Here is a 17,478-nt window from a genome sequence, read left to right as displayed (position 1 = left end):
TCGCTTTGCGATGGAATACGGTACCAATACTTACGGAGGTCCAGCACCTAAGCTTTCGTATATCTTACTAGCAACGAGTGCTCGGCCAGCAGGGGTAAAAGTGTGGAATTGGTCATAATGACTATCTTACCCAATTCGGTGCCGCGGCTACCCAATCCACCTCGTGCTAGCCCAACACTCCTAGCTAGTAAAATATACTTAGTACAAAACTTAGGTGCTGGACCTCCGTAAGTTACTTAACGAATACAGCTACAGTATGCCTCATCATGTATCAGGATTTCGAACCAAATCACAAGGTACAGCACTAAAGAAAGAATGCTAAAAGAACCCAGGGCACAATATCAAGAATGGAAAGCAAACCTAGTATCATGGGGAAAGCTATGATATCATACATCACTTACAACTCCTCAGGCGCCAAACTTCTCACAGGAAGGGAACTTTATATTCACAACCATCAACTCCCTACATAACCATGCTTGCAGCAAATCAGTGACCTGGTATTTTATTACCGCATAGTACCTGTACCCGTATAATCTCTCCTGCCGGCACGGTAAGCCAGAGAAAACAGCTGTTTCCCCACATATCATACCCGAGCAGGGACAAAAAAAAATGGCAAAAAACTTGCAGTGGCAAATTAGGGGTTATGTTGACCGATAAAAATAAACGTTGTGGAAAAGAAAGGGCCGAGTTGTACTGTACCCGTACTCAAGTAGAGGTTAGACACCCAGACCAGTTGCATCGGTTTCCGCTTTTCTCTGGCAAGCTTTGGAGATTCCGGGGGGCTTCTGGGGTTTCTAGGCAATCCCTAGAAAGGTGATTTGAGCTGAACCCGATTTTTAATTATCAGCTTGGGATATCTTGTTGGTGGGATAATGCTTTTGGTACTCCTAGTGTGATTAAGAACTCGGATACTGGACAGACACCCGAGAAACATGTTCTTAAGAAATTAACACTGCAGACCAGTATAACTACTTCAAACACCAGTGATACAGGTTACACTCCACAATACCCACCATCATTGTATGGACAAATTGATTCTGAAATAATATTGTGAATTTCGATAACCCAATCACGGCCCAGATCAAGTGATCCATCATGCAACAGAGCGACTTGCCAGTATCATTTTATATACTCTACCAGATTAAATACATGTACAGAGATTCCGCTCCACCCACCCTTCCCTCCATTCGACTTAATTCTGGCAATCCAATTCCTTTAAAGAAAATCAGAGAAAATAAAAAATAAAAGAAAAATAAAAAACGATTAAAAGGCAAAATAAACCAAAATAAATGACTCATGACCGTCCCGGCCCGCCTCCAGCCTCCCACTTCTTCAACAAACTCTCCTCCCGCTCTGTCTCCTGCTCCTCCTCCGGATCGCTTTCGACATATCGCACGCTAGCAGTAGGCGCCTTTCCCTTCTCCTCGTCGCTATCGTATGGTGGCAGCGCATTGTTCCGGCTATCGCCCTTGACAAGCCCAACCATTTCTTCTTCAGTCTTAATTGCGCCGGGGGCAGAACTTCCGCGGGAGCCCAGACCTAATCTCGGGAGGTGAAGTTGTGAATGTGGGGCGGAATATGAGACTGGTTCTTCCACGTGTACTGTAGAGGAGTTCGAGCGTGAGTGGGTGTGTCCGTGTCGACCAAACATACTCTGGAAGGAGAATTGTCGACGGGCACCAGAAGAACCGCTGGAGGGTCGAAGGTCGGGGGTCGATGGAGCAGGAGGTGGAGTTGGGGGGGATGTTTGTGGCGCGAGAGCAGTGTATTCGCTTCCTCTACTTGTTGTTCTCCGGTGGCTGGAGGAGGATTGTCCAGGCGCGAAGTCGCGTGTACTCGTGGAGTGCTCGTATACAGGGGGGGTTACGGCTAGATGTGGGGTCCCGGGCGGTGCAGACATGTCTACCATTGGCAAGGGCGGCGGATGTTCAGAGCTTGTGTGGCTCGGAGCTAGCGGGGGGGCGCTAGAATCGCGGAAATCCCGGTGGGGTGTTGCGATGCCTGCTTCGCTACGAAGACTAGGGGAACTGCGCTGTCTAGGAATAAATAGGCTCTTGACTCGTTCCACAATACTAGCGGGCTGTTGATCCGGTTCGTTAGGTTGAATACCATAGACTTGCGCTCTCATTGCCTCATCGACACTCATGCTTCTCCGGCGTCCAGGGCCCACGTCTGCCGCCGGGGTTGATGATTCCACGCCTTCCTCTAGGTCCGGCATACGAGACATCCCAAGTGGGGGATGTGATCCTGACATGGTATTTCTCCGCCGAGGCGCTCCATGGGCACTAAAAGTAACTCTCCTCCTAACACCATCCCATTCCACGTTCTGATTCGGCCCGTGAAGCATTTCATTGATCTTCTCTTCCCTAATCCGTCTAGCTTCTTCAACCTCAGCCTTCTGTCTGGCAATGGATATACGACGAATAATTGCTGCTGTTCCACGAATGGCATCTGCTTTGGGCTCGCTTTCCGGTTCAGATTGCTCAGCAACAGTGCGCACCTGGTCAAGGTCCCCACGAAATATTTCTGTGTCTGGAACATCTTTAGCACTCTTTGATAGCTGCAGCAGCACTACGCCTGAACAAATCTGCAAGAAGCCCATCACAACACTAAGAAAATTAGCACCGAGAAAAAGAAAACTTTGGGGGCAACATACGTTGTGATAGAACTGGGAGTTCCCTTAAACCCTCTAAATAAGATGGCACTGGTCACGATGGTAGAACTTGTGAAACACACATAATACGTTGGCGTCACCAGTGCTGCGTTGAAAATGTTCAAAGCTTTCTGCAAATAATTAGCTACCACCCTGGCATACGAAAATTTCAGGGATATCCATACGTTCAGGTAGACGATCTCAACCAACAATGTTACAACCACGAAGACCAGAAGTACGTAGAGAAACCACTGATTAAACTGTGGGGTTCCAGAAGCCTGTTTAACGACCGCAGCACCAAGACCTTGGGTAGCAACTACACTAGTCCCATCAGCGACCATGTTGCAATTCCACACAACCGGCGAACAAACCTCAATCCCCCGATCAAACTACAAATACTGATATAGACCATCATACTCTTATTCCCATACTTTGGCGCAACCCACACCACCACTCCAATACACCCGAGTATGACAACCCCTGCATAGGATAAGAAACCGGGCGATATAATAAAATGTTTCATATCCTGAATAGAGTTGACAGAGGATTGTTCCGGGGCATTGATGACAATAACTATAGACCCGATTATGCACATAAAGCACCCGATCTTTCCGACAAAGGACAACCGTTCACCGAGGAATATGGAAGACAGGATGGCAGTAATTACAACAGACTATTCCCAACCACAATTAGTTTCTAGCCCATAATAAATCCACTCAGCAAGGGGGTAAACCTACCAGAGCACCAAGCGGTGTAACTAGAATAGCCTCGACGAAAGCATATGCGCAAAAATTGCAAATCTCCCCCAAAATCACTATCCCAAAAAAGCACCGATCAGCCCGACAGTCCCGCCTCCCCTAAACCTCCTCCCCTCCCCTTCAAGCAGAGAGAGGGAAGGGAAGGGAAAAAAAGAAGGGCAAAAACAAACTCAATATCATCCCCGACCACCACCAGGCATTCTTTAAATATCCGTAACCCTCACCAGCCTCCTTCCCGTCCTTTAGATTCGCCGCTAGTAAGCCTTTCTTTTTGAGCACGAACGAAACGCCGATAAACACTCCCGAGGAAACAGCGAGAGCAACACCAATGGCTTTGTATCTGTTTTTTCCCCTCAATTAGTGAGGGAACCGAGTAGCAACAAAAAGGGGAGAGAAGGGGAAAATTACACTGGGGGCCGACCTCCGGCGCCACCGAGACCATGTCCCCCGCTCGCTGCCTTTGAAGTAGCACTCGCGAGCGCACTCGCCGTTGCCGAAGCTATCGCTGAACTCATGATACCTCTCCTCTCCTCCTTCTCCTAGGGTATCTATCCCCAATCTTACTACCCCAACTTTTCTCAGTTATCCCGTCTCCTTGTCCTCGCCAGCGTTGTTTGTCTTTCTCCACGTCTCCACCCGGTTCGTTGGTCGGTTCGTCCGTTTCGCGTCCGCAACTTGTTATCGTCTCCTCTGCTCGGTGAATACCCGGTAGTCTGTATCTTCCGTTATGGAAATCCCTCCCTACTTCCCTTTCAGCAAACAAGGATGTAATGAGCGAAGAACAAAAATGCCGTTTAGGAATTTTCCCGGGGAAAAAAGGTCCTTTTTTTCTTTCTTTCCTTTTTTATGGGCGGGTGGGCGCGAGCTGAGTTTTTCTCGCTGTCGGTCCGTTCGTCTGTCCAAGCCCAAGCAAGACAAGACGCAAGGCAAGTAGACTAACTGACTACTCGAGTATGGGTTGTGAGCGTTAGCGTGAGATGAGAAAGAAGTTTGTAAGGTAACGGATTGGCAGCAGCCACCAAAAGTTTGTACTGGTCCGTCTGTCCGTCCGCTCGTTACGGTGCAGCAGTGTACGAGTACTCGAGCACCGTACTCGAGCAATGTAAGAAATTCGGTGAGGCAATGATAGCTGCAAACCTAATCTCAAGACTACTGTGTGCTGCTTTGCTGCAGCGTAAGCACAACACAGCACAGAATGGAAGCTAACACTTTAAAATAAAAAATATGAATGGAAAGAGGGAATGGGCTCGCTCGATCGCTTCAAAGTTTGAACAAAAACGGAACCAAACCAATAGCGTGTCGTTACCCGCGAACCCTTTTTCCTCCGGTTATGATACCCCCAGGAAACAAAAAAGTAGAGACAAGTGTCGTATCATACACACAAAAATCATCTCATCATAGCAAGATCTAGTGGGAAAAGAAAAGAAGAAAAAGGGTAAGACGAAAGTAAAAGCAAGCAAGCATAAAACAAAGGATGATTGAGAAAAACAAGAAAAGGGCCAAGTGGTAGGAGCAGATCTACCGCCACCTGAGTTTTGACGGCGTGGTTGGCCCCTGCTCGTTGTTCTCCACGGCAACCACCCAACCGGTGGAACATGATGTGGAACGTCTTAGCCGCTGGCCGCAATACCTCGCCAAGAAAATATTACCCAATCTCAATCCGCAAAGGATTTGCAACAACCACCCCCAAAGAGAATTATGGCTCTTCTAGCTGATAGAGCAGGTGATTATCTACACATTGATACTATAAAAACACCTCGAGTTTTTGTGGAGATATTAGGGTTTAAAGGCAGATCTACTGGAGTAGCTTTCAGTAAGAGAATGGGATGCCTGGGACATGTTAAGTACAGCTACCGGTAATTCCCCTGGCAGAGAAGGCTGATCGCTATTCGCCATAGGATTAACCTGCATTGAATCCATGCCTGGCAGAATAACATGATATTACTACGTCAGCACGAACTGTCCCCCCGTTCTGGCTACAGAGGTCCCTCGCCGTGATAAAAACGCGGTGAATGCATGATCTTCCTATTATGGCCGGATCCGTATATAGATCCACAGGGATTGCGGTGGGGGGAGAACCAGAGTTCGAACTTGACGGATCTGCATTGGCCCACAATAAGCGCGACACTTGTGCTTGATCAGAAGGCAATTCTCATACCGCTCCTCGGAAGAAGTACGATTCGTACTATCAGCAGCAAAGTTATGTGGTGGTAGCGATGAGTTTGACGAGAGGCATTTAGCTTAGTCTGAGTTACTCGAGAGAGGCAGAGATCCATTTAGATGATACCGGTATTGTTGCACGATAGACTATCCACGACTACTTCCGGATTCTCAATCACGGCGAACGTCCCACCGCGAACCACCACCTCCAAATAAAAACAGGGAAGCGCACTTCTTATCATCCCGACGGTGGACCGCCATTGAAGGAAAATATTTGGGAGATCAAGCCCAAGAGCCGGTACACAAAACTTGGAGTACGAGTACTGTACAAGTATTGTACGAGTACTCGTACGGCACTTCTACCATCGCATCCCTTCAAACCAGCCTTTAAGAGCCACTCTACAAGTACTTGTACCAGATTATCCTACCCCTTCATCCCACTCGGTACTCGAGTACGAGACGACCCGATCCTCCACTCCTCGACTATGATGATACTGGAACACAGCCCGCAGACCACGCAAGGGGCAAACTCATCGTGGGCGCGCATTGGACAATGCAGCTCCCTAGCAGCCTGGCAGGGTGGGTTGCACCAACGCAACGCATGGCAGGGAGCTTATTTATCCAAGATTTCTGCCGGTGTCATACCGTAAGCGGCTGGTCCGTCTTAGCACTGCCGTACCGGTACTGGCACTCGGTCCTCACGTGTGACGAGCGATACTGTGTGCTCGAGTACCAGTACCATATACCGGTACCTACGGTAGTAGTCTACATTTCTGCGGTACTTGAGTACAGGATCCCTTCCCTTGGTTTTGGTCCACAATACTTACATAGGACTCGCCATTCAGAGCGCTCTATTGGACAATATTGTATTCTCTATAGGCCCTATGTTAAAGGCATCGGGCGGATATTTCGCGAGTACAATACGTGTCTGGTATGCTGGATAGGAAGGCTGGTGCAAGTATGATGTGTTGGTGGTGTTTCAACAAGAAAGTGACTAAATTTACCCGATGGTTGATGGTTGATCAATACCGATGGCCAATTGCCACCGCCATCGGGTATTTCACCTGCCCCTAAATCACAACCGTACAAATAGAATACGACCAAACCGAAAAAGCTCAGATGCTCTCAAGTTGTCCCTTAACGGTAGTGCGAAGAAACCCAGAGACACATCAACATCGCCCGCAGAACCCAAGCTCCGCGAGAGCTGCAATTGTCATCCGAAAGGCATTCATCACAGGTTTTTAGTTTGGTGGGGAAGGAGGGAAAGGGGGAGAAGGCACCGTGTGGTGGGGTCTCGGTCCCTTTTATTCCGGTTCTCTCAGCTTTTCGCCAAGACCTTTTTTTTCTTCTTTTTTTCTTTTTCGCTGTGGCTTTTATTAGCCGAACCCCACCGCCGCACAGTGCCTACTGCTTGTTACGGGTTGAGCGTTCGAGAGCACACCGGTGACCGCAAGTATAATACCGGTACCGGCAGGATGGATGACGGCGGATTGTTAACGGGGAAACGTCGGAGAGGGAGTTGGCACAGTTTGCTTCTTATACCGCGGAAAGCGTTTGGCAATTCTGTACCCGTTGCCTGTGGATCGTTCCTAGTGCGCTCCCATAGCCGGGTCCCGCAAATCCTTCTCTCCTCTCCTTCTAGACCTTCTCTCTCACAACTAGCTTCCTGTTGGTTATAAGGGGAATACTCTCTTTCCTCCCAACTTCACTTCGCTGCTTGCACTGAACCCTTCTTGCCCTCTCGCTCGGATCAATTAAAATGCTTGCCCGTTCAATCTTAAGGCGGCAAGTCTCCCGTCGCCTGGTTGGAGAAGCCACCAAGAGCGCCTCCGGCTTTTCTACCTCAATTGCTCGCCCAGCCGGCATTCTTCCTGCTTCTCATGATAAAGTAGGCCTCTCTTGGCTCCTTCTATGACATGGATTTATCAAGCAGGATTTAAACTGATTATGTTCGTAGCTCTTGAGAACAAGTTTGGCGGAGGCAGACCCGGAAATCTCCAAAATTCTCGTGCACGTGAGTCATCCACAACCTACCCTCCGGCCCGCCGTCAGCTGGCTAAATACGGAATCGTGCTACAGGAGAAAAACAGACAAAGGGATTTTGTGAACCTTATCCCTTCAGAGAATTTCACTTCGCAATCCGTTCTCGATGCGTTGGGTTCACCCATGCAGAACAAGTATTCTGAAGGCTACCCAGGAGCCCGATATTACGGAGGCAATGAGTGGATCGATGCGGCGGAGACTTTGTGTCAGAAGCGAGCTTTGGCTGCGTTCGACCTTAACCCGGAGGAGTGGGGAGTGAATGTTCAATGTTTGAACTAATTACTCATCCAGTCTAGGGGTTTCACTAACAGATGGCAGCACTTTCTGGAGCCCCAGCCAACTTGTACGCTTACTCGGCCATCATCCGTCCCCACGACAGGATAATGGGATTGGACCTCCCCCACGGCGGCCATTTGTCTCATGGATACCAGGTTCCTGGGAAGAAGATCTCTAAGATTTCTGAGTACTTTGAAACTTTGCCTTACCGCCTCGACCCAAACACTGGCTTGATTGACTATGACAACATGGAGAAGCTCGCAGAGCTCTACCGACCAAAGATCATCATTGCTGGTGCTAGCGCTTATTCCAGGATCATTGACTATGCGCGCATGAAGCAAATTACCGAGAAATATGATGCTTATTTACTGAGTGACATGGCGCATATCTCTGGTCTTGTTGCAGCTGGTGTTACCGAAAGCCCTTTTGCCCATAGTGATATCGTTACTACAACTACTCACAAGTCATTGGTGGGTTACTCTTGTCGGCCAATGTTGGTATGGAGGCTAACATGTCACAGAGAGGACCCCGTGGCGCCATGATCTTCTTCCGCAAGGGTGTCCGTAAGACTAATAAGAAGGGCGAGGATATCCTGTATGATCTCGAGAATCCCATCAACGCCTCTGTTTTCCCTGGGCATCAGGGTGGTCCTCACAACCATACTATCACTGCCCTTGCTGTTGCGTTGAAGCAGGCCAAAACCCAAGAGTTCAAGGAGTACCAACAGCAGGTGCTTAAGAACGCCAAGGCACTTTCCGACAAGCTCTCTGCTCTTGGCTATGAGATCGTTTCTGGAGGCACCGACAACCATCTTGTCTTAGTTGACTTGAAACCAAAGGGCATCGACGGAGCTAGAGTTGAGAGGGTTTTGGAACTTGTCAATGTTGCTGCCAACAAGAACACTGTGCCCGGCGATGTCTCTGCCCTCAGACCCGGCGGGCTTAGATTAGGTTCTCCTGCAATGACCACCCGCGGCTTCTCCGAGCCCGACTTTGAGAAGGTTGCGGGAATCGTCGATAGAGCTGTAAAGATTTCCAAGGACTTTAACGCTACCGTTGGAGGTAAGAAACTCAAAGACTACTTTGGCAAGCTCGACAATGGAGAGGCTGTCCCCGAACTCGTCCAACTGAAGAAGGAAGTGGCAGAATGGGCCGGCGATTTCCCGCTGCCGTGGAGCAATTGATTTCAACTTCTTTTCTCACTTATTTGCCCTTTTTTTCGATGGGCTGTGTATATATCTCTTGCCTTCCGGCCTTTCTCAATTTCATTGGTTTGGGGTTTGTGGGGTTTTTCCGCTGCCAATATTCAATAAATTTATGATCCTTGCTACCAAAACTCTTGGTCGGTTGCCGGTCACAAGCAGGCTACGGATTAAGGGTCAAGATTTTGTATCACGGGGGTTGCCGCGTAGCCGCTATTCTAGGCTTTTATCATAGATTTCAGACGCGCATGTGGGAATCCGGGAATGAGCCTTGAATCTCGACGGGTATGTGGTTCCTGGAACAAGTACGGTACGGCGGTATGACGGTGACAGGTGTGGCGGTGACAGTGGCGCAAGACGGGTGCTGATCCTCTATGATACCGTAGACTCATGGAGTTTGTTGGTTTTTTCCCGGCATTTGGAGTTCGTGGGTGTTTCGGCGGTTTGTTTCACAATCTCGGATTCAATGCGAGTGCTTGCAGTAGGCTCCTGGGCCGTACAAGTGCTATGTTGATAGGGGGATTTCGCAATCAAGAGATTGGGGTCGCTATTGTTGTGGCATCTCTATTTATTGTGGATAAAAGTTTGCCAGCTAGTCAAGCATGCTAGAGGCCCATGCAAAAAGAGGTGGATCTCTGATCTAGTCTGGCTACTCCCGTCATAAGAGTTGGTATCTCTTCGCTTAGCTAACAGAATTATTATCGCTGGCTACGGTATGGTATGATATCTCTTAGATGTGATATGAGCCCTAGTAACCTTTGACCTGCTAAGCACCTGTGCATGTACTGTACTCGTACAGTACTGTGACGATAATCTGATCGCGATCTCCTTACGATACGTAAGTGGGGACGCGAATCCTAACCTGTGACCCCTTGGTGCTGCGACAAGCTGGAATTAAGCGAGTTGACTTGCTTGCTCCGAAATTCCTCTACTCGAGTATTAAGGACTAATTGTAGTCTACGATAGAACATGGCCTCTCATTGGGCCCGGGTTCGGTTCCTGAATCATAACGATATGATCGTCTAATTGTGTGCATAGCAATTAGTTTAGTGAATATGGAGACCTCGGCCGATTTTCCAAGAGAGCACTCTCGTCATACAAGTACTGTTGTTTTTAGGGTTCTTGGCAGAGCCACAGGCTACAGGAGCTGGAGTGAATCATTGCTGTTGAACCCCACCAACCGCCCCACGTCAGCGCCACAAATACAGGACCGTGGGCCAAGCCTGGAACCGTCGTCATCCAATGGGGGGGGATTGGCCGCGAGTTTCGCAGCTGTTGTAGGATGGTACTGGTGCCTTTCAGGCGAGTGGGGGCTTCAGCCTGGAGGTGTGGTTTCACTGAATCTATTGCTGGTGGGAGCGCAAGCAGCGGGAGATTTCTTCCTTCTCGCAGTCAGGGCGATATTTGTTGCTAGGGACCAAGAAAACGTCACCAGCGTGCACTGCCCAGCCCGTTCCAAGTTCGAGGAACGGGGAAACTGCCCCGCCATGCATCCACTCATCTAGGCTATCATATCCATCTAATGTTAACGTTAGCGTTAACCTTGCCATCTCCGCACAAGCTTAACACAAACAGAACACGCAAGCCTTTTCATTATTTCTGAACCGAGTGAAAATTGTTAGTTTTTCACCCTCTTCTACACATCCTCTATTTAATACCCATTCCCTGGCTTTTCTTCTTTCTTTGTTCTTTTCCCCTCTCTAACTTGCCTTCCACTTTTCCGTGTCTCTAGCTACCCCGCCTTCGATCTCGTCCCCGCATCTGCGTTCCAACCCAACAACCGCAAAGGAAACAAAGGAGCGATGAACGTATTCAAGCTCGCTAGGAAGTACCCCGGGCTCGGTCAAGAGGGCATCATGGCCCTGCAGGACACTTTTTTGCGCTCGGACCAGGACGAGAAGGGGTACTTGGATGAAGCCACCGCCATCAAGACTGCTCAGGACCTTGAGAGGAAGCCGTACGATGAGGTCCGCGCAACTTTGAAGCAGGTTGAGCTGGATAGCTCGAGGAGGGTCGAATTGGACGATTTTGTTGATGTTTGTCACTATTCACGATGAGAATTTTGTGTTGGGATGGGGCTGACGGATTGTTTGCTTGGTAGCTTATCTCAAAATTGAGAATGACGGATGGAGCAAAGTCGAGTCGTGCTCCCGTGGTCTCGCATGCTAGGGCTGGCTCTATAGGACGCGGAGGTGGGAGTGGTGGTGGGCAGATTAAGATGGGGGGTGCGACGGGTGCGACGACGCACACCATCAATGAGGATGAGAGGACCGAGTTTACGAGACATATCAATGCCGTGTTGCTTGGGGATACGGATATTGGGGATCGTCTGCCGTTTCCTACCGACACCTTTCAGGTTTGTTGCTACATTTTCAGGATGGCAATTGGATTGGTGCTGACGCGAACCAGATGTTTGATGAATGCAAGGACGGTTTGGTTCTTGCGAAGCTTATCAACGACTCGGTACCGGATACTATCGATGAACGTGTTTTGAATCGCCCGAATGCCCGTAGCAAGAAGCTCAATCAGTTTCAGATGACGGAGAATAATAACATTGTTATTAACTCCGCTAAGGCTATTGGGTGTTCGGTTGTCAACATTGGGTCGGGTGATATTATCGAAGTTAGGGAACATTTGATTTTGGGGTTGATCTGGCAGGTCATTCGGAGAGGACTTTTGGGAAAGATTGATATCAAGTTGCACCCGGAGCTCTATAGATTGTTGGAAGATGATGAGACTCTGGAACAGTTTTTGAGATTGCCCCCAGAACAAATTCTGTTGAGATGGTTCAACTTTCACCTTAAGGCCGCGAACTGGCACAGACGGTATGTTTTCCTTGTGTACAATGGGTTTGCTTAGCTGATCGTTTTTAGAGTTGCAAATTTTAGCAAGGATGTCTCCGATGGCGAGAACTACACTGTTTTGCTCAACCAGCTTGCCCCGGATCAGTGCTCTCGTGCGCCTCTGCAGACACGCGATCTTATGCAACGTGCCGAGCAGGTGCTTGTTAATGCCGACAAACTTGGATGCCGGAAGTTCTTGACACCAAAATCATTGGTTGCCGGGAATCCCAAGCTTAACTTGGCATTTGTTGCTCATCTCTTCAATACCCATCCTGGCCTTGATCCGATCACTGAGGAAGAGAAACTTCAAGTTGAAGATTTTGATGCTGAAGGAGAGCGAGAAGCACGTGTTTTCACTCTTTGGCTCAATTCCCTCGACGTCCAACCGGCGGTTAACTCTCTCTTTGATGATCTCCGTGATGGAACTGTTCTTCTACAAGCATATGATAAAGTCATCCCGGGCTCGGTAAACTGGCGCCATGTCAACAAGGCACCCTCTCATGGAGGGGAGCTCATGCGCTTCAAGGCCGTAGAAAACACAAACTATGCTGTCGAACTCGGGAAGCAAAATCGATTTTCTCTGGTCGGTATCCAGGGTGCAGACATCACCGATGGCCAGCGCACTCTTACGCTTGCCATCACCTGGCAGTTGATGCGTCGCGACATTACACGCACCTTGCAATCCCTCGCGCAGAGGGTTGGTGTATCAGAAATATCGGATTCTTACATGCTCAAATGGGCCAACGATATGGCCAGGAGTGGTGGGAAGGCGCAGGGAATCAGAAGCTTCAAGGATCCTAGTTTGGGGAGTGGAGTGTTTCTTTTGGACGTACTTAACGGCATGAAGAGTAACTACGTCGACTACTCGCTCGTTACAAGTGGTAGAACTGATGAAGAGGCCTATCTGAACGCGAAATTGAGCATCTCAATCGCGAGGAAGATGGGAGCTACTATTTGGTTTGCTCCCCGCAATATCCCCCCTTCCTCTTGGCGGTGACGGCTAATAAATGGCGCACAGGTTGGTACCCGAAGACATCGTCGCGGTCAGGTCTAGGTTGATTGTCACGTTCCTGGGGAGCTTGATGGCCACTTATGAGACTTTGAATTGATCAAAAATAGGGCCAAAGGATCGTTTCCTTTTTTATTTTCCGTCCTTCTCTCCATCACTTTCTTTGTCTCAATTTTTTTCTTGCGCAAGCGGCGGTTGTGGTTCTTAGCGTAGGTCGTGATTATTTGACTAGACGAATCACAATATCCCGATATCGTATGATATTTGGAAACGATGGTGTTAAGTTAATCAAAAAGTTCTGGTGAGTTATGAGGTGCATGGATTGTCACTCGGTTTTGTCGGCTATTGAGTTTGGGTTATTTCTGCAAGTGCCTTATTGAAATAACTTTTACCACGGGCTCAGCGGCGCGGTCCTGCGGAGTTATTGAGCTATTGCACAGGAGGAAATGGAAGGCTCTAGAAACCAAGAGCTTGGATGCATTATCGCTGGATCGTTTCGGTCCGTTGTGTAGGAAAACTCCGGGTTATATTGTGCTTATAATGCTAGGACTTATATCCCCATGGTGCTGATACCGTCGAATTCCCCTGCCTTTTTCATAAGTACCCTTTGGCTAGTATGAGCAGCGGTGATCTGGCTTTGCGGGTAAAATAGTGTCGGGTGGCAACAAGAGCCCCATTAATCACTCGAGATCCCCATTCACGAAGCAAATTATCATTTACAATCCTGGTGGCAGAAGAAATGTGCCCCCCGGTTTTCTATACAGAAGACCAATTTTCAGTGCGTACATATCTAGCAACAAATAATTAGAAAATTTAGTAATTAATGTTTATACAGAGAGTTTAACCCAAAGATTCACATGATTAAATGTCGGACCACCAGAATTGCCTATGAAATCTAGTGGTCTGACATATGAAGCGAAGGTCAAAATCCATGCCAAGGCAGTCGAATTGTATGGGATTTCGCATAGCAACGAATTAAGCCGACATCATGCACGTTTGTTTTGTCTCTAGGTAAATTACGCTGGAAGTGCTCTGTTATTTCTGACGACTGATAACACAAAGCGAGAGAAATGTTTTCAAGAGCTAAGGAGTGAAAGGCGTACTGGAACGACCAGGGGATTATCCGATAATATTTATATTATCATACCCGGTATGGTATTTCCACTGTAACCGCCAGTGCTAATACAAGATGTACAGTACAGTACATAAGAACCGCTAGGACATTAGGGTTGCCTCTCCTACGGTATTAAGGTCTGCTGAATTTGTCTCTATCTTTTTATTTGTCCTAGCTGAGGGCTGAAAAAGATGATCTTTTCGCTATCTTTTTCTTCTTCCCCACTAAAGAATTAATCCCGGTTTTTACAGTAATGGAAAGGTAGCGCTAGGCTGTTAAGAGATTTTCACCAGCTGTACAGTGCAATAGAGTTCCCCTTAACGTATTGGGCCGGAAAGCGGATCGGATGGGGAAGTGAATCAGTTAAAACGCACAAAAAAAACATCAAAATAAAAGAATATCAATTAACGGCTGACACTGGGTGGGAAGACGAAATACAGCAAGTGCAGGGCTTCGGAGGTTCGGCTTTGCGGAAATTTATAGTGAGGATTTAAGCAAAACCCACATACAAGGTGATTCTCTTCTGCGCCCGATCCACTTCCCCGTACAAATACGTTAGTCTAAGGGATCATCCATGGATTTACTATTACCGGTGCGCGACAATTTGGTACTTGCAGGACCCGCTGATAGATCGGAGGTGGTCTGGTAGTGGTGCAGGGAATCCACCCACTGTGATACCCCTGGGATCTAGGATTCAAACCGATCATCCATGCTTATGATGCTATCGTAACTGATGAATCGAAATTGTCAAATAAGGGTGGGTCTTGGTGGTCGTGAGTTTTGGTCCTGCGTGGTACACACACGGAAAACTACTAAAACTGATACAGCAAGAGAGGTCGTTTGGTAACAAGACCCCCCCCCCACTCCCAACACGCACCATATTTACCTCAAGATCAAACGACAGGCAAGCGACGAATGGCCAGCCACAAGCAATGAGAAAGCACGAGTGATCGAACTTCATCTTGGAATTGCTAGCGAAAGAGATACCTCGAGAGATGCTACTCCGGATATCGAGAAATACTGATTAGGGACTTGTGAACTCGATCCTCCACCGCGACCGGGAAAAGAAGCCGGTTCTGAACGGGCATGATATCCGAGGCTGAGCGCAGCCTGTATTTATGCTCTCGAACTATGGTGGCTGGTACGGTATCGTGCATGCGGCTGGTTTGAAGCCCAGGCCTTAAACTGTTGTTAGGTATCTGTGCCAAGCCAATCTCCTTGTTTGCTTGCCTGGCGCAAGTCATGACTGAAGGCCGGTCATAGAGCGAGCTAAAGTTTTGGATGCGTGTTAGAACACGACGAAAGGTACGAGGTCAATCAGGGCTTGAGTCTGCCCACAGGGTGGATTTTCTACGGCCTACTTTTTCTGGAGGACTAATCTCTGTTGACTTGTGGACTGGGTTCTGAATGGTTGTCACAAACCATTGATTCTACTTCGCAAGTGAGCTGGATCAGGATGAAAAGACGGAAAGGGCAGGCTTGTTTTCGGTTCTGGGCGGTGTCGTATCCGGAATGGGATTTAGAGGGTGAAGCGACCACCGCACTCACCTGCCCTCAATCCAACTAAGAAAATTTGGGCACTGTTCAAATGTGAGCATCGGAAGGGAATCTGGGAGAGGCGGGAAGTGCCGGAGAGTTGAGGGGAGTTGGTTGCTTTGGCATAGGGGGTATGCTTCAATGGGTGTGACTTGTATCCAGAGCTATGGTGCGCTAGCTCGATGGTGGAATGTACTAGTAGTTTAGCTCTCAGTGTCTCTTTTTATATCTTTGGAATTTTTGCAGTTGCGGGGGTGTTTGGTGGCTAAAGTGATGTCGTTTGTTGCAGCCATGGACAGTGTCTGGTTTCCACACATCTCCCGGTACAATAAACGAGTGATATGTTATGATAAGTTTGTCGACAAATATTTCGGGATAGGCAGAATAGCGGCGAACTTCGCAAACTTCCCCAAGAGGGTATCATGCTGGATTGCGTGTGCTCGCCTGATGGGTTGCTATGTTTTACGTGACGAGTAAGCAATACGGTGCGGTGGGATACTAGTTGCATGGCTCTCGCTTCATGCTCGACCCCTTCCTTCCATTCAACTCCAACCCCTTATCGCTAAGTTACCTACTATACCTATCTTCACAACTCCAAAGCTCTCCCCCTTTTTGCGGTAAAAGAAAAAAACTACTATCATACCTACTCAGTCATGGAATTCAACAGGATCAGTGGTTTTGTCTCCGGGCGAAAGGAAGAAAAGGGGTCCCAAATTTTTGGGGGGGCTCTACCCGATCAGGAGGCAAGTTATAATTTTGTGATTGATAATATTGAAGGAAGTGGTAACTTACGCTGCTTGCTAGCCCGACAATGGAATGGATTTTGGCGGTGGTATGATGGATATATACTCCTCGGCGGGTTCCACTTTGGATGGTGCCTTGCCAAGATATGAATCTGATGTTCATATTACGGATGGACTGGAATCCGCGCTTAGAGAGGGGGAACACAACTGGAAGGAGATTGATGGTAGTGCACTAAGAGGGATATATGGAGAGGGGGTTTGTGCTGACTGAGTGACATGGTTTAGAAACCCCTGATACGGGTGATTCGAACGCTCGGGTGAAGGCTGAAATAAGCATTTCCGAAGAGTCTCGCCCCAAGCTTCCCCTACTGGGGTTCCGCCTTGGGGGGCTCTCGCCCTTATGGGGACCGTGGTGCTCCTCGTGCGACGATTATTCAGACACCGAAGAGCTCGGTTCTTCTAACAAAGGCACGTTGGAGGAGATTCCAGATTCTGTCGACCATGAAATGGGTATTGGTATTTCTACTGCGCCGGAGGGATCCGAGAATCAAAATGCAACGATCCCAGATGGGTTTTGTGGTGCCAGTTTGCCGTATCCGAATGACAAAGGTTTAAGCAGCACCTCAAGCTCTTTCGATCGGGAGAAACTATCCGCCGTCTCTTCTACAGAGCCTAAGCTTCAGTTGTCGTTAGTTGATGTTCGTCAACCGCGCTCTTTGTTGGGAGAGAGTTCTGCAGCCCCTAGTGGGGAGGAGCGGGTACCGCTGGTCCACAATCAGTTTTCCTTTAGATTTCCCAGGAGTTTACCTGAAGCACCAGCCAACGTTGGATTTCCGTTCTCACCTAGATTGGGGGCAGCCCCGTATGAAGGAGAGGCGGCGTATGAGAATTGGCTGGATCAAGGCGAACGCAGGAACCCCCAATCAAGACTAGTGAAGACGGCAAAGCGTCATTACCGCTGCGGCACTAGATCTCCTGATCATGTACCTTTGGGCGCGCCAGTTAAAGTGAGCGGAATGGCAGGAGACCTTCCTGGAGAGCTTCAGTCCATGGAACTGGGTCCCGCAAGTTTCTCCGTCAAGGGCCCAGATACTACCGTAAGGGTTTCCTAGTTTGGATTGTTCCATAGGATATGTCCTGTT

General features: G+C 48.5%; 3 protein-coding genes; 2 read left to right on the top strand and 1 right to left on the bottom strand.

Annotated features, from left to right (window-relative positions):
- Positions 1–1,294: 1,294 nt before the first annotated feature.
- GSTUM_00005471001 (uncharacterized protein) lies at positions 1,295–4,873 on the bottom strand (the record flags this gene model as incomplete). XM_002837642.2 has 7 exons in its annotated part: positions 3,820–4,873; positions 3,582–3,751; positions 3,391–3,467; positions 3,025–3,326; positions 2,839–2,974; positions 2,657–2,784; positions 1,295–2,609 (listed from the first exon to the last, which is right to left on the bottom strand). Exons 1-7 carry the CDS (start codon positions 3,924–3,926, stop codon positions 1,295–1,297), a joined length of 2,235 nt encoding a protein of 744 aa, XP_002837688.1. The 5' UTR covers positions 3,927–4,873.
- Positions 4,874–6,721: 1,848 nt separating this feature from the next.
- On the top strand, positions 6,722–9,216 carry GSTUM_00005470001 (uncharacterized protein). XM_002837641.2 has 5 exons: positions 6,722–7,459; positions 7,529–7,585; positions 7,651–7,882; positions 7,933–8,360; positions 8,411–9,216. Exons 1-5 carry the CDS (start codon positions 7,331–7,333, stop codon positions 9,071–9,073), a joined length of 1,509 nt encoding a protein of 502 aa, XP_002837687.1. The 5' UTR covers positions 6,722–7,330; the 3' UTR covers positions 9,074–9,216.
- A 1,399-nt stretch (positions 9,217–10,615) lies between these two features.
- Positions 10,616–13,259, top strand: GSTUM_00005469001 (uncharacterized protein). XM_002837640.2 has 6 exons: positions 10,616–10,708; positions 10,824–11,127; positions 11,193–11,447; positions 11,501–11,916; positions 11,965–12,891; positions 12,953–13,259. Exons 2-6 carry the CDS (start codon positions 10,894–10,896, stop codon positions 13,041–13,043), a joined length of 1,923 nt encoding a protein of 640 aa, XP_002837686.1. The 5' UTR covers positions 10,616–10,708; positions 10,824–10,893; the 3' UTR covers positions 13,044–13,259.
- Positions 13,260–17,478: the final 4,219 nt, after the last annotated feature.

Source organism: Tuber melanosporum (genome assembly GCF_000151645.1).
Source record: "Tuber melanosporum whole genome shotgun sequence assembly, scaffold_2, strain Mel28".
In the NCBI taxonomy this organism is placed as follows: domain Eukaryota; kingdom Fungi; phylum Ascomycota; class Pezizomycetes; order Pezizales; family Tuberaceae; genus Tuber; species Tuber melanosporum.
Note: the sequence above shows the minus strand (reverse complement) of the source record. Positions and strands in the feature narration are given on the sequence as shown.

Bases quoted from the DNA above. Each gene is read 5' to 3' on its own strand.
- GSTUM_00005470001 (XM_002837641.2), top strand. From the start codon at position 7,331: ATGCTTGCCCGTTCAATCTTAAGGCGGCAAGTCTCCCGTCGCCTGGTT. The intron at 7,586-7,650 runs GTGAGTCATCCA...ATCGTGCTACAG, and splicing joins TCTCCAAAATTCTCGTGCAC to GAGAAAAACAGACAAAGGGA. The intron at 7,883-7,932 runs GTTTGAACTAAT...AACAGATGGCAG, and splicing joins GTGGGGAGTGAATGTTCAAT to CACTTTCTGGAGCCCCAGCC.
- GSTUM_00005469001 (XM_002837640.2), top strand. From the start codon at position 10,894: ATGAACGTATTCAAGCTCGCTAGGAAGTACCCCGGGCTCGGTCAAGAG. The intron at 11,448-11,500 runs GTTTGTTGCTAC...GACGCGAACCAG, and splicing joins TTCCTACCGACACCTTTCAG to ATGTTTGATGAATGCAAGGA. The intron at 11,917-11,964 runs GTATGTTTTCCT...GATCGTTTTTAG, and splicing joins GCCGCGAACTGGCACAGACG to AGTTGCAAATTTTAGCAAGG.